Source organism: Dysidea avara, chromosome 1 (assembly GCF_963678975.1).
Source record: "Dysidea avara chromosome 1, odDysAvar1.4, whole genome shotgun sequence".
In the NCBI taxonomy this organism is placed as follows: domain Eukaryota; kingdom Metazoa; phylum Porifera; class Demospongiae; order Dictyoceratida; family Dysideidae; genus Dysidea; species Dysidea avara.
Window position 1 is genome coordinate 63,511,081 of NC_089272.1, and position 24,998 is coordinate 63,536,078.

Sequence of the window (24,998 nt, forward strand, 5' to 3'; positions counted from 1 at the left end):
GTTGCATGATAAGATTATGGTATTGTTTCTAGTTCACTGTTAGTTAAAGCATGGTAATACTCAGAAACGCCATTTTAGGTGGTTTATATTTCCAGTGTTTATGTGGTCACTGCATCACAGCATGTCCTTGCCAACAAAGGCTGGAAGTTCACAGATTTGCTGTCTGCCATTAATTTTACCATAACAAATGGTTCATCTCTCAACACCCACCTATTCATTACAAGTTTTACAAGTGTGAATATGTGTACACGTAAATTGTCTACAAATCACAACACTGTCATACTGTTATGAAATTAAATAAGTGATATAGCTACCCTGTTCTGAGCTATTAATAAAGACGACCCTGTTGCTGATGGATGGCCTTGAACCTTCGATAAGATACTCAACCTGATTAAAGGTTAGTTACCATTCCGAGGCATTTTCAACATCAACCATCAAAATTCCAGCTTAGATGGTGTCTCTGTGATCATGTCGGCATACTTGGTTGACAACGTCTGGAATGGTAACTGTTAATAAGTTCTTAGCTACTTGACTATTGACAATACCATTGTCCTGGAAATTTGAAGTTCAGAGATCTCTCTTTAGTCTTCACTGTGAGTTTACTGACATAAATGATCTCAGTGACACCATTCAAACTGAAATATTCCTCCAAGGATGTTGAAATTGTCTTGGAATGATAACCCTTTAATCAGGTAGAGCAGAGATGCTGTTGTACCAAGCCTCACAGTCCTAGAATGTTAACACAATACATACTTACAGTGGAAACCCTGAAAGTTTAATCCTCCAATGTATAGTTATTTCCTGAACCAACCAACAGAGAGAAACCAGTATTAATGATGAAGTGAGATGGTGACCTGCAGCTGCTACACCTAATAAAAACAGTAAATGTGGTAGGCAAAATGATATGTGGGGGTGTGATGCATATACTATGTCTATTGTCAAAGCCTTAAATTTAAGGAAAACTTACTACACCAACTAGCCTTATTTTTACCCAAGAGACAGTGAGCTAAGATGAAAGACAGGCACATGCTATTGCATGATTGTTGATAGAACATAGCTGGTACGTACCTTCAATACCACCTTGCTGTTACGCTTTTTTCATAACATACAGCCAAAATGCAATAATATGAAATGCTGACACAGATCCCAATAGTGGGATTTAGTCATGTCACATTGTAATATGTGTGCAAGTGTCTTCATTTGATAAATAATGATATTTATTTTGTACATAATGTAACAATACAATACAAAAGGCACTGCATGATCAGGTAAATTATACAACAAATGGTATAAGAGTATAAAGTACTAAAAACATCATCCCATCATCTGTATGATTTAGGTGTATGGCCATTATAGTGGTTACTATGACGATGATGATAACCACTACCACTGCTACTACTACCTTGTCGTGACCTCTCTCTCTCCCTCCAATCATGTATCTGTTGAATGGTATCATTACGCAACCATTGGGGGTAGTAGTTGGAGGTACGTTGTTGTGGTGGTGGTGGAGGAGCATTGTGACTTGAGCGACTGTGTGATCCCTCTCTAGGAGATGGCATTGAGTGATGACCTCCGCTACTGCCAACACTATCTCTTCTGCTACTATTGTGGGCCAGTACTTGTCTAGCATCTGTTACAGGTGAGTCAGAAAATGAGAGGAAGTTCTGTGGGCTATTTTGCAGCAATGGAGGAGGTCTTGTGGTTGTCGGTGAAGGAGTGAATGATGGAGGCTTAGAGCTACCTGCTGTCATGTAGCTGACTTTCATGGGGCTGCCAAACAGGCAAATCTGGTTTAACAGCTCTATGGCATAGTTCACTGACACCTCGTGCTGAAATTCCACAAAGGCATGTCCACGATGTATGTCTCTACGTTCTCTGTCTACTGATGGAACATTAACACCAGCCAGAGGACCAGCCTGCATAGAATGATATCCACATGATTGTGCAGAATCCATAACTTGTATATACACACGTACTATTCCCTTGTATAAAACCCTGGCTACCTTCAAAACTGGTATTTTAATGAGTAGTTAAAGACCTGGCATCTATGAGTGATACTCTGACATTCAAATGAATTGTACTATCATCATAGTGGTTAGTGGTTAGCATGGTCTGCATGGAGAACTTATGTGCTACTGTAGTCACCAAGGTGATTGCAATAATATATACGTATCTGCACACACAAGGACTACCCGATAGCCTAGGGAGAATAGTTTTGCTGATTTTAAGGTTTTGGGGCTTAACACAAAAGTTTTACCCTTAAAATACTTAGACCTCCACATACTCCAATACATTTTGGGAGTGTTCGCAAATCAGCTAAACTTGGAAACATTGCTCAACCTCAAAAATATTATGGCTTCATGGTACCCACATGGTAATTCGGGGTAGAGACTCTAATAATAACGAGAACTTTCATATTTAAAAATAGATAATCAGCAAAGAATTAAGAAGCCCTGAGGCAGAGTAAAAGTTGAGGTGAAGAGGGTGTCTTTAAAAATCAAAAATGTCAGCCCAACACTCCAGTTTGCTGCATATATAGCTGAACATAGTGACAGCATTTTTCTTCCATCCACAAAGTGGTCTGGTTACTGTTGGTGAACCTAAAAATTCTGTCTGGGCTCTGGAGCACATGTGAATGTGTGAATACCTTGAACTTAATTCACCAGTCTGCCAAAATGCTAAGTTACTTTTGGAGGCTACCAATAAGAGTGATGGTTAAATTACCCCGCCGGTGTATGTAATAGGTCAAATGGTTGACTTCCCAACCAGAAGAAATATACATAGGTGTGAACACTAGAACAACCTCACCTGTAGAAACAACTCGTACAATAACTCTTCCATATCACTCAGTGACACGCTAGGGGGTAGCCCACCTACGTAGACCGAGAAATGAGGGTCCACTGTCTTCAGTGCCATGACAACTCTAATTAGCGCCCAACAACTAAGAATTTTTCGATTGTGGTATTACAGCGGTCATGTCGAAACAGTCAAAGAGAAAGGAGCGAGTGATTGGCGGGATAAGAAACCTCTTATCAAAAACAAAAGATGAATTGAAAACTGGTAGCAAAGAATTTCGCTCCGAGTTCAAGGAACTGCTTCATACCGCGCAACATGCCGCTAAAACTGCAGCCAAAAAAGCTGGTCACTCCCGTAATAAAGTACCTCCAGACTACTCTCATATCAACTACAACGCTGGTGGGAAAATTCTGGCCCATTTTCAGGAGCAGTGGGCGGAGATGCACGAAACGACAACGGAGAATTCAGTACTGGCCACAAGCCTAGACAGAAAGCTACAAGAACTCGCTAAGGTTTGTAAAGACCGTCACAAAGCCGTCGAGGACTTTCACAAAGAATTTCAAGGGCTGCCAATAATTCTAAAGGGTGTTGAACAGGCAAAGAATGCTGTTGAAGAAATTGGTGCAAGCATAGAGAAAGTTGAGCAAAGCTTGAAAGAGTTTGAATACAGTTGCTCACTGTTGGACAATGCACGCAAGAAGGGTGTAATGAGGGTACGATATGAGGCAGTCATTCAAGAGAAAGAAGAGGAAGTGGCTAAATTACAGAAAAGGATTGATGCAGAAAAGGAGGCCATCAAGCAAAAGAATGAAGAAATCAACCAGAACTCTCTCCGAGAAAGACAACAAGCTTTTGATGATATTTTCAAACAACAGGTCACAGAGTACAAGAGTAAGGGACATGTGGAGAGACCAATTAGTTTGGGGTCAGACACGATAGTGTACGAGAGACTTGGTGACATTGAGATAGACGATGTGGATGGCAAACAGTCCCTTAGTGACTTCCTAGATGATATTGGCTCAGGAGAAGATGATGAAATGAGTGATAATGTATTACAAGACCAGGCTACTGTTAACGAAATTCCTCAAGACAGTGTTACTGCTGAAAATGACTGAATACATTTTTGTGTTTGACTCAATTATTTTTAGCATGTGACTTAATTAATTCGGGCGTGCGGTGGTAAAATAAATTGGGTGGCTTCCTTTATTTTCGCAGTTGTAGGAGCGGCAATATGCTAGCACTCATCTTGATGGCGATATTATCGCTGCAGTGCGTCACATCGCAGGAGTTGGACATCGTTTACAACGCCACAGTAAGACAAGGCGACTCGTGGACGCTCCGCTACTTCGTCAACACAAACGGATCCAATATTCAGGTCAGCGCCCCTCCCAATTTGTTTGTTCAGCTGTTAGTAACCTCAATTACACGATGTATGAATTTAAACCAACTGCAAGCTAATGTGTACCGTGTGGGGACCTTGTCAGTTTGCTCTGAATATCATAGTCAGCACAATTAAGTCACATGATTACAATACATTCACGTGTTACACAGACTATCAAGCTGATAGTAACCAGTCCTAATGCCAGTGTGGACAGGCCTGTGTTTGTGTCTGTACGTCAACTATTGGGGGTCACTTCTTGGCAGATACCATTTCTGGACAGACGGTATGTGTTTGTGTTTGCGTATATTGGGGTATTTATGTATAATGTCTAGTGCAAAGCCGAGTGTAAGGGATATCTTAGCATCATTAGTTGTGTGTGGCCGTACCATTGCTACTTCATAGTAGGGATGGACAATCCTAGGATTTTCAATTGAATCTGATTTTTTATGTAAAAGTATTGGTATGATGCAATACCATTGTGGTTACGGAATGAAAGTGTTTTGGTAATAACATTACAAACAGTGCTTTAGATAGTTTAATCAGGTACAAAAATGCCACCTAATAATTGCCATCTATTTTGATTATAATGTTCAAACACAAATAGACTGTATTCCAAATGAAGTCACACAAATTTTCTATTTGGGGGAGTCTTATATTTTCGAGTATTATCACCAATGAGGATCGAGATTTCGAAGACTAATATAGAGGCAAACAAACAAGATATCGAGGTGAAACTACCAGGTTTGGTTATTACAGCAAAGAAACAATAGTATTTCTTCTAAACTTTGAAAACCAGCTGAAAAATTCCAACCCGGTGTTAGAGAATAGATTTTATACCCTTATAACTGTACCTGTTAGTTTTAGGTCAATATCTTCTTCCAGGATTGAATATTTGAATCTTATTAAGCCCCATTGGAACTCTCACTCGAAATTATTAGAATACCCCAAATAGCCGCAGCCACTTTATTTCGTGACGTCATTTGGAATACAGTCTATAGCAACCAATTCCTGAAATTGTACTAATTGACCATGTGAGCTACCTGTATCAGTATCAGTTCTTTTGGTATTAAGTATCATTACTTTGAATTGTATCAGTGGGTATTCCATTGCCCATCCATACTTCAGAGTTGTTTTACTCCGTGTGTTTAGCTTGACTATCAGAGTAAGAATTGGTGATATGCAAGATGTACTTTTAGTGTGTTTACTATTAGTGGTGTTTGCATTGTATCCATGTGAGTGGTGTGTCTCTGGTGTGTGCATGCATGCAGTGTGTTATGTGGCTGTGTGCATAATATATGTATGACATGTGTACATGTTAGTTTGTGTGTAAGGCAGTAGATATTTTGTTGTTTCCTTGAACAAGAAACTTTACTCACATTGTTTGTACAGTAGTAGTCCTAGGACTACCTGTTCTAAGTGTAGTAGCTGATGGTACACAGTGTTAGTTTAGTGGTTGGGTAACAGCTTTGTGTGTAGTGTAGTGTGTGATTGTTTTTACACATTAATCCATCCTACAGGGCCTCGTATTATGAGGTTGGTCATACAGTGTGTCCCACGTTCAACAACCCACCAAATGAAGTAGCCAGTTCCTTCAATGTTACAGTAGATATCTCCAGCTCGTCGTCAGAACCCATGGAAGTGTTCGTTGTAGCTCGTCCTGTGAGGAATTTTGTGCTCAAGTGAGAACAGCATGATTATATCTGTCATGTATTTTTGCCTCTGAAAAACAAGTGGGTCTTATATAACTCCATTTATGAAGACCCTATGTAGTGTATGATCAAGAGTACATAATAATAGAAGAGGGAGGAGAGTGTCTAACTGTCAATATACCACTCTGCGTGGGCAGTTCAAAGGCACCGCCAGTGCCATAATTTGTATATTGCACTGCTGCAGACCGCAGCGAGTGCATTATGACTTATAACGCACTGGTTGCGGTTTTGTAGACCACAACGAGTGCATTATAAGTTTTAATGCATCGACCGCAGTGCAATATACAGATATTGCACTGGCTGCGGTTTTGTGCAGCATAGCACAAGTGCCCCACTACGACACCTCACTGAATAGGTGGAAAGGCACTTCACAGATCACTCGAATTCTTTTATAGCCTGACATGTAAAGGTCGATTGTGGGCCATAACGTCACCAATACGTATAACGTTTTCAAGCAGCCAATGGCAATTGAAAAAGCCAACGCGGGTGGCCACAACTCTAGTCTACATGTATAAACGTGCTTATACACCTTACTAGTCTGGAGCCATCTTAGCCCAGATTAAACTGTAGTCCACTTCGACAATGACTCAATAAAACAAATATATTCTAAATAATACTAACCTTTATGTTCGATTGTGGGAACCAGTTTTGTCATGCCACCAGTTTCGAATTTAGCCAGTGTAAATAGTAAGAATTAGACTAGTATCGTTTAGTAGTTAGGTTTTGTTTACTTAAACCGTCTATTTAGTTGCTTTTTTTTGCTCGAGAGAATCACTATGGTGATTAGTCTGGTGCTTAGTATGTTTCGCTGGCATGTTGAGCACTACATGATGAGAGTCGAACAGCAAATGCAGGTTAGTGATATAACCCATAGCGTACTAGCTTTCAATATCTCAGGTGGCTGCAGTACTGCAGGGGGAACGTCATCGCAACATCCGGCTTGGTTACCCACAATCGATGTTAGAAACCTGGCCTTTATAAGTGTTACAGCTGTCTTGTGAGACTCTCCCCACCTATTAGGTGAGTGGTACATAACAGTTATACAATGTGCACTCGTGCTCTGCCTGTATAAACGCACTTGCCTTCAGGCCTAATGGCCCTCAGGCTCATGCGTTTATATCAGGCAGAGCACTCGTGGCGGTTGTATAACTATATAATATACTCCATACAAACACACTGCGCTCAAACCCTCCTACTTCAATCCATAAAACTTCTAGTAATAAAGCAATACCTTTAAGTGAACAGAAGACTGTTGATATTTCCTAATTGAAGCAGTAGAAGTATTACAACCTCATTCATAGAGCAAGCCACTTGTCACATTTGGTGGCTATAGTTGATTGCGCAAGGTCTGAGCGCAGTGAGTTTGGTGAATCTACTGAAGTTAGACACTCTCCTCCCTACTCTACTATTATGTACTCTTGGTATGATCAACAGTACAATATTGTGCATTGTTTTTCTACTACAACCTGACACTCTTGCAAATAATGCTTCTATATAATTATAGTGGGTGTGGTTATTAAACGACAGACCGTTCTTCAAGCCTGCTTATGATACACTTGCTGAGCAAAGCACTAAACATTGTAGTAATATTGAGTTGTACTTTAGTTGCATCATGACAAGATTTGTTGATGTATATGCACCCTGCTATTAATCACCTGATAACATGCCTGTTTGTCATTTTGCTGACTTTCCATATTCAAGGTGGCTGGCTTAGACAGGTGACCGTATTACACAGTAGAATAAGCTTTATCCGAAATTACGCCACAGACATAAAAATGGCCGCTGTAGTATGGGGACATTCGTAAAATTTGTATGGGCGACTATGGGAAGAAAATTTTTGAACGGCAATATCTCAGCCAAGAAGGAAGACATCAAACTCTAACTAGTAGGTATGGTTATAAGATATTACAATAGGTGCGTAAAAGTGATTTTCAGTTGATTTTCAAAACAACACTAGATTCCTATTCTTTCAGCTAATTTATAACTATACGTACCTGCTGGTTAGAACTCGATATCTTCCGTCTTAGCTGAGATATTGCCGTTCAAAAAATTTTCTTCCAATAGTCTCCCATACAAATTTTACAAATGTCCCCACACTACAGCGGCCATTTTATGTCTGTGATGTAATTTTGGATAAGGCTCATATATAGGTCTCCATCTGTGTGTGTTGCACTGTGGTATGGTAAGCTGTTGACCTGATTTACGTAAATTCATATTTGTACATGTTTACAGGTTAAATGTGCCAGTCACATTGTCCGTAACCTCGTCAACACCAGCGTATTATGCCTACCACTTCACATCTGATGTGGAACGTGTTCTGGTAAAGGTTCGGTCATCAGTTCACACTGAAGATATCTGTGCTGTAGCCTCTGTACAGGTCACAACGGTAAGCCCCTAATAATTATAGCAGGAATGTCATATATATATATGAAGTTAATATTTATTATACTCAATGATTTTGGTGAGATATGTAATCAATAGGTTACTCATCAGAAATATCAGCACTCATACGGCCTTAGTTACTTTACTCTTTGTATGGTAGAATAGTTTTTTTCCTAATGTAAGTTTTGTATATTACGCCTGTGCACTCAGACAACTATGCCAAATGTTATGAGTTTAAACAAGTTGATGCTGTGCTACCTCTTAAAACCAGATGCTATTCTTTGAATTAACCAACTCTGTATAGATATACAATACATCCACTGCATTCACTAATATTATTTTGTAATTTATATTCATCATTGCATCACTAATTCAAACAAACCACAAATTACACACAGAAGTATCTTCTCAACTGTTTTATATATGGTTTGTCTATTGTGTTTTCATACACAATTTGTCTAGACAAGGCCTCACGGCTACTCTTAATTTTCATAGGAAATGCAACTCAAAAAGATATATCATTCCTGGTTACTAGGCCATGCTGTTAGGTTGCTTTTCAGTTGTTATACTGTTATTGTTATTGACACTTTACAGTGACCAGCACTGAAGATCTGACAGTAACATGTGCTGTAGCCTTAGGATTATACACCTGGTATAGTACATAGACTAACCCCTAGTGAACTGTTTCACATGTTTTCGGTGACTGGCCACACCCTCTTCAAGTAAACATGACTATAAAACAGAAAGTTATCTTTCATATACAGCCTTGAATGTCTGTAGCTCAAAGCTTGTTTGCTCATGTGAGTGTTGGACAGACATACCAACATGCAAACACATGGTTTACCAATTTTAGGAACAAGGTGCATGCCCACAGCTGGCCAAAATCGAAATTGTTCTAATTAAAGACATAATGTACATACACACATCTATTGTAGTTTTATAACTTGCCCCTAATAATACATTAATGTGGTAATTGACTGTTATTCTCTATTTAGTGCCCCTCAGATGGTGTAAATAGTGAACTATTCAGTGTTGATGGCTCATTCCAGTCAATGAGGTCACTGGCTGCCATAACAACCGACCGTCCTGACCAGAATTTCTTCTACATAGTGATAGCAGTGTTCAACAGCTCCTCAAGGGATTGTAGGGTGTCTGACTCTCGAGGTGGCCTGCATGGCTCTGTATTGACTGACAGTGATGATTTCCTGTTCAGCAGGTTAAACACGCCTGTGGAACAGGTTGGACCAGTTAAGAATGTTACCATTGTTATTGAAGAGGTTTTTACTAGTGAGTGTAAACAACTTTGCAATTATGACACAAATTTTCATGCAAGCCTACATTAAGAACCATTCACAACATGTATGACATGAACTCATGTCTCAAAGTTTTTTTTGTGCACTCTACTGTATGTACATAAATATCCAAACACTCATGTACATATGTGCTTAGTCGATCACAAAATGTATTTACTGAATCGGATAAGTGAATTTTGTTTTGAGTCAATTACTTTACATAGAGTTACTCTAATAGAGCGAACATTCTCTCTGTCTATTTCAATGTACATTAGTTGACAAAATACTCAGTACAGGCACTTTTGATAATTTTTATGAGGTCCATTTGTATTATGTATATGTGTAGTATACTGTATGTTACCTAGTGTGTGCACATGTGTGTGAAGATGGGGGGGGGGGCTAGACACTTATCCTGTCACCCGTGAGATGTGTGTGTACACATATACATTGCACACATGTTGTATGCTATGTACATAATTCATGAAGTAATAAGAAATAGTGATTACATGGCTGCTATCTTACAGACTATGCAGTACCAATAATAGTGTCACTAGTGGTGTTCCTGGTGTTCTATGGTGGAGCATTCCTCATTGCCGTCTTCTTTGACCGATTCTTTCTAAAAAATCACTGGATTGAGGAGTGGGCCAAGAGGAACAGAGGGGATGATATGTCAAAGGGAAGCAGTAGTAGTGAAAGTGATGATCAGACAGATATTGGTGATGTTGAGAAAGGTTTTACCAGTCCGAGGACCAGACAACAGGAAAATCGTACACACTACATGTTTAGTACAAACTTTAAGAGAAGACCCTCACTGAAGAAGGTACAATTAATATAGTAGTACTGTTTAGTAGGGTTCTCCCCTAAATCGAAAATGCTGCCATTAAAAACCATCAATCATAGGGACAAGAATTTATAATATACGTAAAGTAGTGTCACTACTTAATATTATGAACTCTTAGTAGAAATCATACAGTACAATAGTAACTGTATAGTAGGGACCACAACGGAGTAGGCGTGGCCCACGAAATAATATCACCCAAAAACCAGCCTCAATTTTCCCTGATGACGATGAGGCAGTATTGGTGAGGTAAAACTAAGCCCAAACAAGCTTTCAGATCGACCCAAAACGCTTTCAACAAGTTGCTACAGAATTTAAAATTTTTTTATTCAACAGAATTTTCTACTGACTGACTGAGTAAGTAAGTAACTAACTGACTGACTGATGCCTTCAGACAAGCGCAACTTGGTAACGGCTAAGGCTACGGGCTTGATTTTTTCACTGTTCAACGTTGCTTCGGCCTGACAGGTGCCTTTTGGCATACCGCAGTACGTACAATGCATTCTTCATGGACTTACCGGTGTCCTCCTTTGTGTCCCATTCATCTTTGCTGACAGGGAAAGGTGTCGATTTGGCGCGAGTACGTGATGGCTTCCCTTCAAAATGGAAATCGTCCGTATTTTTCATAGTGGCTATTTTGATTGTAGAGGTGCTTTCAAACAGTTCTTGATTCGTATTGCTGTGTAGCGGGTTGAACATAGCCGACAACAAAGCGTAATGGATACTTCACTTTTCAGATGATAATTAATAAAATTGGGGCGCGGCACCATTTCTTTTGGTATGTGTAGATTGTAGAGGTACTTCCGGGAAAGTTCTTGATTCAAAATGCTGTGAAGGGGTTGAACATAGCTGACAACGAAGCGTAATGGATACTTCACTTTTCAGACAATAATTGATATAGCTGGGGTGCGCAGTGCCATTTCAGATGCGGTATGCGTGGGTTCACCAGTAATAATAGAATTATTTACAAAAAAAGTTAACAAACAAGTACACAAAAAAATTTGGAATTTTCAACTAGAGTAGGGACCATACCACATCGATAAAAAGTACTGAAACAAGTTGGAGTAGTCCATGATATTAAATCACAGTAAAACAATAAGAAGTGTTATATCCCTACTGTGCGTTTCCGTTATGGTATCTTGAGCACAGTAGGGATATGACACTTCTTATTGTTTTACTGTGATTTAATATCGTGCACTACTCCAACTTGTTTCAGTACTTTTTATCGATGTGCTATGGTCCCTACTCTAGTTGAAAATTCCAGGTTTTTTTGTGTACTTGTATTTATTGTAATCGATGAAAAAAGCACCTGTACATAAGGAATGGTCTTAGTATGTACATGTACATCTAACATCAAATCCAGCCTTAATACAAGAAAAAAAAAGAAAAAAACAAATGCAAAAACTTGATTTTTTTTGTTTGCCTGCCTTGACCAACACATGTATATTGATTGTGCAGCAACAAAAAATTAGTGGATAGTGCAATAAAAATTATTAATTTAAAAATGAAGTAGGGTTCCAGCGATAAACAATATGAATTGTATGGTTGCTATTACAACATAGAGCTCTATGCATGAAACTCGGGCTATCTTGTTTCACTACTTTTATCACTGGAACCATTTTGATATGGGGAATTTTTCAAAGCAGAAATAACTTAATAGTAAATTTTAAAACCTTTATATTTCATCAAATTTTCATCAAGAGCAATGCTGCCATTTATGTACTTCCTGTTAAATGAAAATCCGATCTTGTCTTGAATCAAATCTCATCTTGAATAGAATCATAACTTGTATTCTATTAAAGTAGTTTAATGTACATGTACATTGTTACAGTTGATTTGTTGTACATGTAGGTGATCCTAGGTACTCATCTTGCTGATATCAAGGCAAGGTGTACGGAACAGACCAAGTCTTTAGATATTAGGGGAAGGAATAACAGAATCACACAGGCTCCCATGCCCTCACCAGCACCTGATCTCACACAGTCACTAGAGATTGGACATGTTCCACCTCAGACTAAATCACTTGATGAGTTGACTCAATCACTGCCAATTGGTTCGGAATATCGACGCCAACAAACAACACCAGCTTCCTTTTCTCCTGGTAGTATTAGCACTGAACTAGAAGCTAGTTTAGGACAATCATCAGTTGCATCACAATCGGTTACATCTGAAGTATCCGGGAGAATGAGCAATGAACGTTATCTACAAGATGAACAACAGCAGAGGGTCAATAGCCCATCAGCTGTACGGTTTGAAAAAGTCTCTGAAGAAATAGTTGAAGAAGTGTATCCTCCATCTCCTAAGGGTACAGATGTACGTGGAAGGGAGGACACCTTATCAAGTATTGGTTCTGCAGCTGTCAGCCCAGCTCCTGCAGTGATAAGCCCCACCCCCTCTTCATACATAGCTCATTCCCGCAGCCCTCAGAGATCGCCAGACCAGTGGATTGTACGTACACTAGCTGACATGTACATCTGTGAGGGAGAAGAAGAACAAATAAGATATCGACGTTATTTCTGGCACTTGTTCACCATTACTGTATTTTATGGGCTACCTGCATTCCAATTAATACTCACCTATCAACAGTTGCTACATGTTACTGGTAACCAAGACATCTGCTACTTTAACTATCTGTGTAATCGCCAGCTTGGTGTACTGAGGTCAGTCAGTATACTGTCAGTAAACTAGTCAGCTAATTTATGCTGTTGTTCCTTCCATTTAGTGCTTTCAACAATATTTGGAGCAATATTGGGTACATTGCTCTTGGTCTGCTCTTCATTATGTTGGCGTTACGCAGACAACAGAAGTACAGAACTCTGGAAGAAATCAACATGGAGAAGACTGCCGATCAGTGTAAAGATGGTGTACCTCAACACTTTGGCATCTACTACACTATAGGTAGGGTGTTGATAATAAATCTGTCTATAGTTGGACACTCATGTAGCCCATTTACAAATAAAAATGTATAGATCGAGCCCTTTGTCTTGGAATTTATTACTTAAAATGCAATTCATGTACCACGCAATCTACAGGATCTGCTTGTTGGTCTATTGCACACGTCGTGTTTCATGTAATGTTCCAAAGAGATTGGGGCACTTTCAGCATGTTGTAACATTAATTCTATTATACCTGTTAGCTACACATGTATGGTGCATTCATGTTACATGTACTGTTGTTGCTATGGTTACTCTTGTTGCTACTAGTTATTGCCATTGTCAATCACTGGTATGTAGTGTGCTATGAAGTACTTAAAGCATGTTGACACACACAACACATAGCACTGACATCTTGCGGTAAAATTATTAGGAGCAGATGTTTATGTTTGCTCTTTCTCACGGCCAGAAACCTGTCTCACAATACCTTCACGATACTTTGGCAGTATTGGTGAGGTATAACCAAACCCAAAAGCGCCTTCAGTAGTACTGAGCAATAGTAAAAATTTTACTATCATGATAGTTAAACATTAATTATCGCGATAGTGAATGCTATCCCGATAGTTTATGAAACATTAGTTGTATAGCTATGATTTGTAGTCATATAGAAAGTTATTTTGCATGCACAGGACATTTGTTAATTAACTGCGTGGGCGGGCGGCTGATGAATATGGACTTTGGTATAGCTTTTACAGGCCACTCCTTTGTAAGAAAGCTGGTAATACCAACTGTAAAACAGTATGGAAGGGTTGTTAGTACCATACCAATGCAGATCTGAGCTTATCATAACTATCACGATAGTGATATCCCTACTATCGCGATAACGATAGTGATTTACTATCGCGATATATCGCACTATCGATACTATTGCTCAGCACTAGCCTTCAGTATGACTCAAAATGCTTCCAATAGGCTGCTATGAAACTTTAAAATAAATATTCAGTGGAATTTTCTACTGCCTGACTTACTTACTTACTTACTAATTCCTTCAGACGAGCGTACAGGCACTATTTTTTGTGCTGCTACAGTAGAGTGCACAAAAAACTGTGACATGTTCTAAGTTTTTCATGAAGGCTCACTTGTCATGAACAACTGGTGAATTCACAAACTACTCATGAACTTTACTGATCTGTCTAAATAGCTCTATTCAATGAATGTTCATACAACAATTTTGGCTCACAACATACATTTGGAACAGTGTTCATGAAAATTCGTGTCATAATTGTACAGTTTTTACCATAGATATCACTTCAGTCCAACAGGTGCCTTTTGAGATACTGCAGTACATACGATGATGTGCATCATGGGCTTACCTGTGTCTTCCTTTGTGTCCGATTTTACTTTGCTGACAGTGCATGTAATGGCTTCCATATATTTGTAGCTAATCATCCAAATTGCAGAGCTCGTACTGGTAACGCTGTGTAATGGACTGAACATAGCTGAAAATGAAGCGTAGTGGGCTTTTCAGTAGATATTGGGGGCATGTTCAGACAAACACATTTAAGTAAGCCTGGAACCATTCTAATGTGCTACTGTATGTTCATCAGTCATGATTATGTTGTACTGTAAAAACGTAAACAAACAGGTACAAGGAAACATTTTAAGTTTGATTAGGTAACATGGAATTAAAACAAGGGAGGTTGCCTACATTGGAAGAATTAGGGATTAAATGCACACTTCAGGTGTAGGCGACCTCTCTTGTTTCACTATTTTTATGATTTCCATAAAATTCCTAGTACTTGCTATTAAAGTCATTATTAACAGGTGTCAGATTTCATAGTGGGATTCAACATGTAACGCACTCAACATGACTGTATCATACATGTTACGTGTAACCTCTTCCATTATTTACTCTTGATAACGTGTGTACGTATAGCTGTTATTGTAACTTGTTACTGGAATATGCACCTCACATGCATCACTAAACATTTACAGCATTTAGAGCAAGGTGCAAAAGTATAGATGCTAGAGAGTGTGCTTTTATTTTACTTAAAGCGTACGTACATATATGGCATTATCTTTCATTTTATCCTCAGGGTGGGCATTGGTTGCTGAAGGTTTTATGAGTGCGTTTTACCATGTCTGTCCAAATGATACAAACTTTCAGTTTGGTATGTGTGTAGTGTGTGTGTGGTGTGTTTGTGTGTGTAGTGTGTTTGTGTGTGTAGTGTGTGTGTGATGTGTGTGTACATGCCATGAATATACTTCACTTTTATTTTTATTATTTTTTGTAGACACAGCCTTCATGTTTGCCATTGCTGGACTGGGAATTTTTCAGATCTTTCACAGTCGTCACCCAGAGTTTTCCCCTAGTGCTCATATCCTATATTTCTCCTTTGCAATTCTCATCATTGTGTCCTTCATTGGATCTCTGTACCCCTCAGCTGGGGTCTGGATTGTGATGATGCTGCTCTACCTCGTGTGTGTGCAGTTTGTCTCGTTCCAGTTTTACTACAATGGCATAATCAGACTTGGAAACAAAGCTGCACTGAAGAGGGTCTTATCTGATGCCATACACAACTTTCCATCCAAGCCTAGCAACACTGTCAAGTTTTGTTTTGTCGTCGTGTTGAATGTAGTTAACCTTGGACTGTAAGTGGTTTGCTACTGGTGATGTTTTTTATAAGTCTTGGAGCACATTATTAGTTTCTCATTCCCATCTGCATCACCATTATTTGTGGATCTGGGGAAACCGGTCTTATCACCCATGTCAGCAGATTTGATTTTTCACCAAGAACACAAAGCTACACAAATAAACTATCTAATTTCACACTTAACATCAGCTAGACTTGAGTGGTCTGCTTTTACTGGCTGCTTTTCCCAAGCCCAGTGGTGATCCATATGTGCAGTGTGGGGCCATAATGGTGCTCTGGTCAGCATGGGGATGGCTGTATGGCTGTACAGCTCTGTGGTGTTGAATAAAGACCTGTGTTGTAAGTTTCCTTTTGTTTAAACTAGTTTTGATACCTGAATGGCCCATAACTTGGTCTAATTCATCCCTACGCCTTCCTTTTCAATTTTTTAAACAGCTTCCTGCCCTCCTTTCGGACCCCCACCTCCCTCCCCTTTGGAGCTCTCCTGATACAGTCAACCTCGTAAAAACTATCTAAAATGGTGGGAAACTTAGTTGTTGGCTATTTGCACAGTGGATGCTCTGGAAGGTAAGGAATTGGTGTAAAACGTGTGAAAATTTGGTACACATAGCTTCAACCATTGGCAAGCTACAACACACTAAATACTTAAAACCGCATTTCTCGATTGGCGATAAGACCAATTTTCCCAGACTGGGTCACCTATATTATTTGGCACCACTGGTGGCTGTATGAATGTATGTATAGCAACTGTTAAGAGCACACACTAAGAAAGTGTTGTGTGACCTATCATGTTCATCTAGTTAATGAAAAATGAATGTCTGCGTGCATTACTGTTTTCTAGTGAATCAGAATTGTTATTATATTATTACGTACTTACGTCCTTATTGATGTGTTTCTGTTTGTGCTGCAGTGAATCGATCTTAAATTCATAAATACATTTGGTTTTCATTGGCGCTATCAAGAGTTCATAATATCATAATATTATGAACTCTTGGCGCTATGCATTTTCAGTAGGAAAGTCTATGAAAAATGAAAAGGAGAAGAATTTATGTTTTAAATTTGCCTTGTTAGGTACTGAGTTAATGGCCATGATTACTCTGTGTGCGTGTATTTTTTATTGCAGGGCCTTATATGGGTTGATATCCTACTTTACCAGTCCGTTGGAGTTCAACTCATTTGTACTGGCTGTTATGATCGTCAACTTTACTGTCTACCTCACCTATTATGTCACTGTAAAGGTGCGTCCGTCCACCCAACTATCTACATGCTTGTCTGTGTGTGTGTTTTGTCACGTATGTCTTCATCACAAGGTTATATTTGTGTTCAACACTGTATTTATAAATACAAGCTGTATTTGTGCATTTCAATGGTTTATATTAGTGATTTTTGTAGATAATATGTACATTTATAAATACCACAGATACGAAGTGTACATATTTGTGTATTTCTACAGTCTATTTACAAGGAGAACAATTGTCAGAATCAAAATCCACCCACGATGTTGTTTCTCTACCTTGCTGTAGCCATTATTTGCTGGATCCCAGCCCTAGTGTTCTTCCGTCGACCGGAATCTGACTGGGCTGTGAGTCACTATATATATTTGTAAAGAAACATGTGTATTAGTTTAATAGATACAGTGTCACATGAATTCTTATACTGTAAAAGCCTCGTACTGTATGTAATCACTCGTGTTTGTAAACCATACACCCACTGTGGCTAACTGTGTTTGGGCACATGCCAATTTTTTTTCTGAAAAAAAAGAAAAGAAAAATCGACAACAAAAACGTGTTTAGGGTGTATATTTGCCCACATAAACAACAATTGGCTTACATAAACAGCCTGTAAAGAGCCAGTACTATCCTTCCATGTAGGCAAGCTTTCTTTGAGGTTGTGTGTATCTGGAAATAAGGGTGAAGCGAGTTCTTGAAGATGTTATGAATGCCTTTCACAATGGACAATATGGACATGAAAGCAAAAGGTGGCATATCTAGCCTCTAGGCTATGAGGAGTAGAAAATTCCTTTTATGTGAAAAGGAGTATGTGCTTTACGCGAACAAAAGTGTTCGAGCGTAAATCAGATGGCTGCAGGTTCGAGGCTACCTAGGTCCAGTCATGGATTTTTTCTCCTTTCTGCACTTTTCAAACACACCTTAATGTCTTTGAGCAGGCTGTAGGACCAGATGTCCTACAGACCTTTAGCACTTGTGCTGTAAAGCATTAAGGGCAGCCTTGAGGCATTTTCTATAAAATTTTCATGAGAAAACACGATAAACACACTAGAAAATGGTTGAGAAGATACTTCTGTGCATAATTTGTGGTTTGAGGTATTCCTTAACAGTGCATAGCAATGTATTTACCAAATTACAAAATAATTCATAAATTATGAAATACATTGAATTTTATTTACAAACCAAAAAACTAATATATATATATGGTTGGTTAATTGCCTATATTAGTTGCATGGGTGCTACCTTTGTAGCTGTAAAAACAGGACACTTACTGATGACTATATATTCAAGATGGTTGTTAGGTGTGTGTTCTATTAGGATTTTTGCAAAAAGAAACATGGTTGATCCCTCCACTATCATGGTTCATGATGTATACACAATGTATTACACATTCAGTTCATGTTGTGTTTCATTTCAGGTCAGCCCAGCTAGATCACGTGATGGTAATGAGGAGTGTGTGTTGTTAGACTTCTTCAACTCTCATGACGTGTGGCACTTCCTGTCTGCGTTTGCTCTCTTCTTCTCGTTCCTTGTAAGTGTGTGTGTGTGTGTGAAATTATTAGAATATTGCAGTGAAGGAAATTGTGGGCAACCTCTTTATACAGGACACCTTAGGTCTCAAATTAACAGCACAATGGTGTCCGTGCTCAAGTATATTTTATGTGTGAACCATCACTGCATTGCTGGTAAACCATATTACTTTGAGCTGCCTTGTTAATAAGACCACCTCGTTATGGTGACCATGTCAAGTACTGTATATATAGTAGGAAATTTTCTAGGAATGAAACTTTCGCGAAACTGTGTAAAATACGAATTTCACGTTTTTTAATTCACGAAAGTCTAGAAAACAGTTTTGGTAAGGTAATAGTTATGTGTATAAACCTAAAATGTTTCATGATGATATTTTCACAAAGTTATCATTACTTGTGAAATTTGCAAAAGTTTCGTCCGTCGAAAATTTCCGGCTATACGGTAGGTCCCAAACATAGCTAAGGTTGTACTTCATGACCTCATTAATAAGACCACCTCATTATAGTGACCATGTCAAGTAGGTCCCAAACATAGCTAAGGTTGTACTTCATGACCTCATTAATAAGACCACCTCATTATAGTGACCATGTCAAGTAGGTCCCAAACATAGCTAAGGTTGTACTTCATGACCTCATTAATAAGACCACCTCATTTTATAGTGACCATGTCAAGTAGGTCCCAAACATAGCTAAAGTGTACTTCATGACCTCATTAATAAGACCACCTCATTATAGTGACCACCTCATTATAGTGACCACGTCAAGTAGGTCCCAAGTCACTAACCCCATTGTTAATCATGTTATGGTTTCTTACAGATGTTGATGTCACTGGATGACAACAGAGAAGACGTGCCCAGAAATAAGTTGCGCGTGTTTTAACAACTCTTTTGTTTTTTAAAATTGATTTTTATATAATATACACAGAATATTTTTTATGTATCATATTGTCCATTCAGTTTGTACTTTTTTACCTCCTGTACAAATTATGCCAGTAGTAGCTATTCATTGTACGTAGCTGATATCTCATTAAAAATTGCTGTATTGTTTTCCAGAAATTGTTAGAGTTACATATAATTTGTTCAAAGTATCTTTATACCTTCTATAGATGAATTGTGTACATATACATTCTGACCACAATGGCAAGCCCAACATATTTTCCTTTTGTATGTGCTTGTGCGTAGTTTATGTGTTGGGACCACCTTTATTTATTTACGATTATTGGGTAGTCAGCATAACTGTTGTAGTTGTGTGTTCTATTAGAGTATTTTTATGCCTGAATAATTCAGTTCAACAGTGAACCTTCCCAGCTCTCAGTCTATCATGAAACAACCCCATGGATTGTTCAAGTAAGTGGACCAGTTGCTGGTTGTTTGAAGTAAAACAATTCTAATAGTGGCGAGTCAGTGGACGGTAAAAGGCCGCTCCACCCTTGCTCACACTCCCAACTGAAAATGGCGATGGAAAGTAGCATCTCGAGTAGTATAACAAGCAGTATGGCTGTTGAGAAGTTGGAAGGACTAACGTTAAAAGAAGTAATACCGGTGATGGGGGAAATTGGACACGGTGCATACGGGCGAGTATTTAAGGTCAAATTTTTCAACACGCTTTGTGCCGCCAAGGAGATCCATTCCATTCTGGTTGAAGGCGTAACAGGGGTAGAGACGAGGCGTACAGTGGAGATGTTTATGAGAGAGTGTTACCGCTGTAGTTTGTTACGTCACCCTAATATCGTACAATTCCTAGGAATTTATCGACCGACCTATGACAAGTTACCAGTAATGGTTATGGAGATGATGGCGGATAGTTTGACCTCACTAGTGGATAAACATGATAAGATTCCTATCCATATAAAATTTTCAATTGTCCATGATGTTTCCCTTGGCCTGTGCTACCTTCACAACCATGATCCTCCCATTGTTCACCGAGACCTCTCTCCTAACAACATCTTATTGACGTCACATCATGTGGCAAAGATCAGTGATCTTGGAGTGGCCAAGGTGATAAAGGCTGACAGTAAAAAGACAATGACTAAAGCTCCAGGAACTGTTGATTTTATGCCACCAGAGGCACTTGATGACTCACCAATATATGGTCCCTCCTTAGATGTGTTTTCATTTGCCGGTATAGTCCTGCACACTTTTAACCAACAATGGCCGAGACCCTCCAGCCAAGTTCCTTTAGACCCTCAGAGTGGGAAAAGAGTTGTTCTCTCCGAGGTAGAGCGTCGTCAGCAGTACGTGGACAAGATGAGAGGAGAGGCTGAAGCATTGATTCCCTTAGTGAAGGAGTGTCTTTCCGATGACCCTAGTGTACGACCAAACATAGCTTATGTCTGCAGCATTATAGAAACTGCAAAGGAAAGTTTTAAAAAGAGATGTTCAACCCTGCCTACTACAGTAGACTCCATGTCGATGTACAAGGAAATTGAACAGTTAAGAACTGAGAAGAACCTTCTGGTAAGATGGTGAACAGTAAAGAGTTGTTAAATAATTTGTGGTACATGGATAGGTTGCAAGAAACAGAGAAGTTGAGACTCAGCTAACACATAGACAGTTTGATACTAAAGAAGTAGAAAGAGTTTTAAGAATGCCAAGTTTAAGTGAGGTTAGTTAGACCAGTGTGTTAGTATTTATGCCTTTATGGTATAGGCTGTTTGTCCGTTTGTTTATGATTTTGGTTTGGACTTTTTAAAACTGTAACAAAACACGTACTTGTTATCCAAAGAAAGTTAATCACTTTTATGTTGGTGCTGCTTGGATACTTGAGGACACCTACATGATCCAGGCACTTGCTGAAGTATCCCTTAGTACAAAAACTGACCCGGAAAACCCGGACATCTTGATAATCAGGACATCTTGATAATCAGGACATCTTGATAATCAGGACATCTTGATAATCAGGACACCTTGATAACCTGGACATCTTGATAATCAGGACATCTTGATAATCAGGTCACCTTGATAATCAGGACACCTTGATAATCAAGACATCTTGATAATCAGGACGTCTTGATAATCAGGACACCTTGATAACCTGGACATCTTGATAATCAGGACATCTTGATAATCAGGTCACCTTGATAATCAGGACACCTTGATAATCAAGACATCTTGATAATCAGGACATCTTGATAATCAGGACACCTTGATAACCTGGACATCTTGATAATCAGGACATCTTGATAATCAGGTCACCTTGATAATCAGGACATCTTGATAATCAGGACATCTTGATAATCAGGACATCTTGATAATCAGGACATCTTGATAATCAGGACACCTTGATAACCTGGACATCTTGATAATCGGGACATCTTGATAATCAGGTAACCTTGATAATCAGGAGACCTTGATAATCAAGACATCTTGATAATCAGGACATCTTGATAATCAGGACGTCTTGATAATCAGGACACCTTGATAACCTGGACATCTTGATAATCAGGACATCTTGATAATCAGGTCACCTTGATAATCAGGACACCTTGATAATCAAGACATCTTGATAATCAGGACATCTTGATAATCAGGACATCTTGATAATCAGGACACCTTGATAACCTGGACATCTTGATAATCAGGACATCTTGATAATCAGGTCACCTTGATAATCAGGACATCTTGATAATCAGGACATCTTGATAATCAGGGCATCTTGATAATCGGGACACACATGACCTTTCCATATTATGCACACTCCAGTGTAATTGTAAGTTTACTATGTAAATGACACTAATATAGAACAAGGTTAGTAGTACAGTAATCCCTCCATTATCTGAACTCACTGGGCCCTAGACTTGTTTGGGTATTGGAAAAGTTCAAAGCCCGTACGTTGAATACAGAACCCTGTTCAAATACTCTAATAGAACATACACTTTAGGCAAAATACTCTAATAGAGCAGTCACTCCTACAGTTTGAAAGTTTGGGATAATTGATGACTGAGGGACCACTGTACATATATTGCAAAAGTCATTCGTTTAATACATGTTAGCATGTCAAAGCTTACTGGCATTTCTGTATACTTTTGTAGGACGCACCACCTATTGTGTCAGCATTAAAGACCACTAGATATAAGATGAAGTGGACTCAGTTACCCAACCTTCCTACCCCACTTAGTGAGACGTACGCAGCATTCAGCGATCATCGTATCTATGTCACCGGCTGTACAAGTCCATTTGAAGATGCCGTACATCAAATTTTTGTCTACGACTGTCCTACAAACAAATGGTATCGTCTCCCTCCCTCAGGTCACTATTATGGTATTCCTCACATTATTGGTGGAAAGTTAGTTATTATTGGAGGACGTCTTACTGAAACTTCTCAACGTACAAACAAGGTGTCTACATTTGATAAAGTCACACACAAATGGACGTCACATTATCCGGACATGCTAACTGTCAGAAGTAGACCAGGAATTGTGACTTATTTGGAATACGTAATTGTCGCCGGTGGAACAATTGATGACAGAAACTGTAGTAATGACATCGAAATCTTCAACTGGATTGAAAACTGTCCTTGGACAAAGGTCTCCACTTTGCTACCTTTCCCAATGTATGCCTTTTCTCCAATAGTATGCAATGAACATTTTTACATTGTTGGATTCTCTAACAGTGAAATGTACAATAGCAGAGAGGCATACAGTATTCCTGTGGAGAAACTTATTTCATTGTTTACAAAGAAGTCAAGCTCTTGGAATAAAATATCCCAATGTCCTTCCATTTGCCCTTCGCTTACTCCCGGCCTGTCTACACCTCTGATTATTGGTGGACACACATTTGACAACGAAAAGGTTGCATCTCAAAAGATATACATGTACGGCTCCAACAAGGAATGGAAACAAGTCAGCAAGTTGAGTTCTCCCCGGTCCCAGTCAGCTGTGATCAGCATCAACAACAATTCCATCGTGATTATAGGAGGGTGCACTTATATGGGAGCAGCTGGTAACCAGGTGGGACCATTAGCTACAGTAGAACTAGGACAGGCTGAACTGATCTATGAAACAACACTATGACCCATATAAATATTTGTTTATTTTCTAATATATTAAATTTTTTTTATTTTTCTTTTAGTTTTTTTGTATGTTATATTAAATAATTATAAATATTATGTACATGTGTGTGTACATTATACTTGTGACATGATTTCTTTTGCTAATATATTCAAGGGTGAACCCTATTGGAGTGAAATGCAATATGACTGTTCTATTGATCTCTGAAGCATGCAGTTGCCTACATTCTAGTACATTATACAATATGATCAGATGTGTACATGAACTGCATATAATAAAGCCTATATGTACACTTATTATAGATCCTGTTAATATGTAGACATTGTGCTGAAGTTGAGTTGCTGGGATAGTAAACACTGTCCATGGCTCCAGTTCATTTGTATCAGTGTACACTGTACAATTGCAATACACATGCACACAGAAATCAGACTGCCTCAACCTTAACACAAAATAGAGATAAACAAGAGGTTTTGCAACTTACATCAATTTATGTACATGTGCTAAATCATCAAAAAATTAATTCGGGTACATAACAATACATCACATGCTATTGAACTTACACTAATTCTGAATAGAAAATTTTGGACCTGTGAGCAACTGTTTAAAGCAATGGCTGCCTGTGGAAATTTAAAATGTTAATCTTGTGAATTATCTCATTAATACAGTCACCACAATAATACCTGACAGCTCTATTGCTGATATTTTATGACATACATTTTCACAAACAAGGATTTAAAATCGTTCTGCCTGTTATGGTAAAAAAATTGTTCCAGCATAATTGTTTGGTGCCCACCCACTGTACTCAAATAATATATCTCCTTGTATATCTATACTGAATTACTCTTGTTATTCTCAAAATTATCTTGAACTTTCCCTCAACTTTTGTAACCATAACATTATAAATTTTGAAGCAATGAAATATTAATTTGGCAAGATACTTAATAGTGACTGTTGTAACAGACTGAAGATTGGTCATGATGCCAAGGATTTATTTGGTTAGAGTAGGTGATCTGTTGTTATAGTAACTTTTGTGATCGTAATCTTTAGCAAGATTTTGAAGCATGTTCTGTTAGACAAGGTACGTACCTTTTTAATTTGGCAAGATAATTAGAGACTACACTGGAGATGATGAGGCTAAAGAACTGTGACCTCTCAACCTGTAAGTGATTTGAACTAAAACAAAAATGTTAACAACTACTTAATGTTCTACAAATGCTTCAAATTCTGTTATTAATTTTATCCCATCAATCATTGCACTCAAATTATTCAAGTATAATTCCTTGACCTCTACCCCTGAGGTAAGCATG

General features: G+C 38.6%; 4 protein-coding genes and 1 long non-coding RNA gene across 5 annotated transcripts; 3 read left to right on the top strand and 2 right to left on the bottom strand.

The window, feature by feature from the left end:
• Window positions 1-191: 191 nt before the first annotated feature.
• LOC136240622 (uncharacterized) lies at window positions 192-781 on the bottom strand. The gene is made up of 2 exons (XR_010693910.1): window positions 546-781; window positions 192-494 (listed from the first exon to the last, which is right to left on the bottom strand). It is a non-coding gene; the product is annotated as an uncharacterized lncRNA (long non-coding RNA).
• Window positions 782-1,196: 415 nt separating this feature from the next.
• LOC136240643 (RNA-binding protein 7-like) lies at window positions 1,197-2,968 on the bottom strand. The gene is made up of 2 exons (XM_066031668.1): window positions 2,809-2,968; window positions 1,197-1,916 (listed from the first exon to the last, which is right to left on the bottom strand). Exons 1-2 carry the CDS (start codon window positions 2,914-2,916, stop codon window positions 1,323-1,325), a joined length of 702 nt encoding a protein of 233 aa, XP_065887740.1. The 5' UTR covers window positions 2,917-2,968; the 3' UTR covers window positions 1,197-1,322.
• Window positions 2,919-3,951, top strand: LOC136240635 (dysbindin protein homolog). Its single transcript, XM_066031657.1, has one exon. The coding sequence runs from the start codon at window positions 2,976-2,978 to the stop codon at window positions 3,909-3,911; it is 936 nt and encodes a 311-aa protein (XP_065887729.1). The 5' UTR covers window positions 2,919-2,975; the 3' UTR covers window positions 3,912-3,951.
• Window positions 3,952-3,964: 13 nt separating this feature from the next.
• On the top strand, window positions 3,965-19,776 carry LOC136240627 (SID1 transmembrane family member 1-like). Its single transcript, XM_066031646.1, has 14 exons — window positions 3,965-4,171; window positions 4,348-4,460; window positions 5,695-5,856; window positions 8,119-8,272; window positions 9,264-9,555; window positions 10,085-10,380; window positions 12,250-13,058; window positions 13,121-13,296; window positions 15,368-15,442; window positions 15,566-15,923; window positions 17,049-17,163; window positions 17,379-17,507; window positions 18,572-18,685; window positions 19,500-19,776. The coding sequence occupies exons 1-14, from the start codon at window positions 4,028-4,030 to the stop codon at window positions 19,560-19,562; spliced, it is 3,000 nt and encodes a 999-aa protein (XP_065887718.1). The 5' UTR covers window positions 3,965-4,027; the 3' UTR covers window positions 19,563-19,776.
• A 164-nt stretch (window positions 19,777-19,940) lies between these two features.
• On the top strand, window positions 19,941-23,839 carry LOC136240652 (uncharacterized). Its single transcript, XM_066031679.1, has 4 exons — window positions 19,941-20,029; window positions 20,077-21,139; window positions 21,192-21,287; window positions 22,714-23,839. The coding sequence occupies exons 1-4, from the start codon at window positions 20,004-20,006 to the stop codon at window positions 23,692-23,694; spliced, it is 2,166 nt and encodes a 721-aa protein (XP_065887751.1). The 5' UTR covers window positions 19,941-20,003; the 3' UTR covers window positions 23,695-23,839.
• Window positions 23,840-24,998: the final 1,159 nt, after the last annotated feature.

Excerpts from the sequence above, each read along its gene's own strand:
- LOC136240643 (XM_066031668.1), bottom strand. The coding sequence starts at position 2,916 with ATGGCACTGAAGACAGTGGACCCTCATTTCTCGGTCTACGTAGGTGGG. Across the intron at positions 1,917-2,808 it reads TGTACGAGTTGTTTCTACAG|GCTGGTCCTCTGGCTGGTGT; the intron begins GTGAGGTTGTTC and ends CATTCTATGCAG.
- LOC136240635 (XM_066031657.1), top strand. The coding sequence starts at position 2,976 with ATGTCGAAACAGTCAAAGAGAAAGGAGCGAGTGATTGGCGGGATAAGA.
- LOC136240627 (XM_066031646.1), top strand. The coding sequence starts at position 4,028 with ATGCTAGCACTCATCTTGATGGCGATATTATCGCTGCAGTGCGTCACA. Across the intron at positions 4,461-5,694 it reads ATACCATTTCTGGACAGACG|GGCCTCGTATTATGAGGTTG; the intron begins GTATGTGTTTGT and ends TCCATCCTACAG. Across the intron at positions 5,857-8,118 it reads GTGAGGAATTTTGTGCTCAA|GTTAAATGTGCCAGTCACAT; the intron begins GTGAGAACAGCA and ends ACATGTTTACAG.
- LOC136240652 (XM_066031679.1), top strand. The coding sequence starts at position 20,004 with ATGAAACAACCCCATGGATTGTTCAA. Across the intron at positions 20,030-20,076 it reads CAACCCCATGGATTGTTCAA|TGGCGAGTCAGTGGACGGTA; the intron begins GTAAGTGGACCA and ends CAATTCTAATAG. Across the intron at positions 21,288-22,713 it reads GAATGCCAAGTTTAAGTGAG|GACGCACCACCTATTGTGTC; the intron begins GTTAGTTAGACC and ends ATACTTTTGTAG.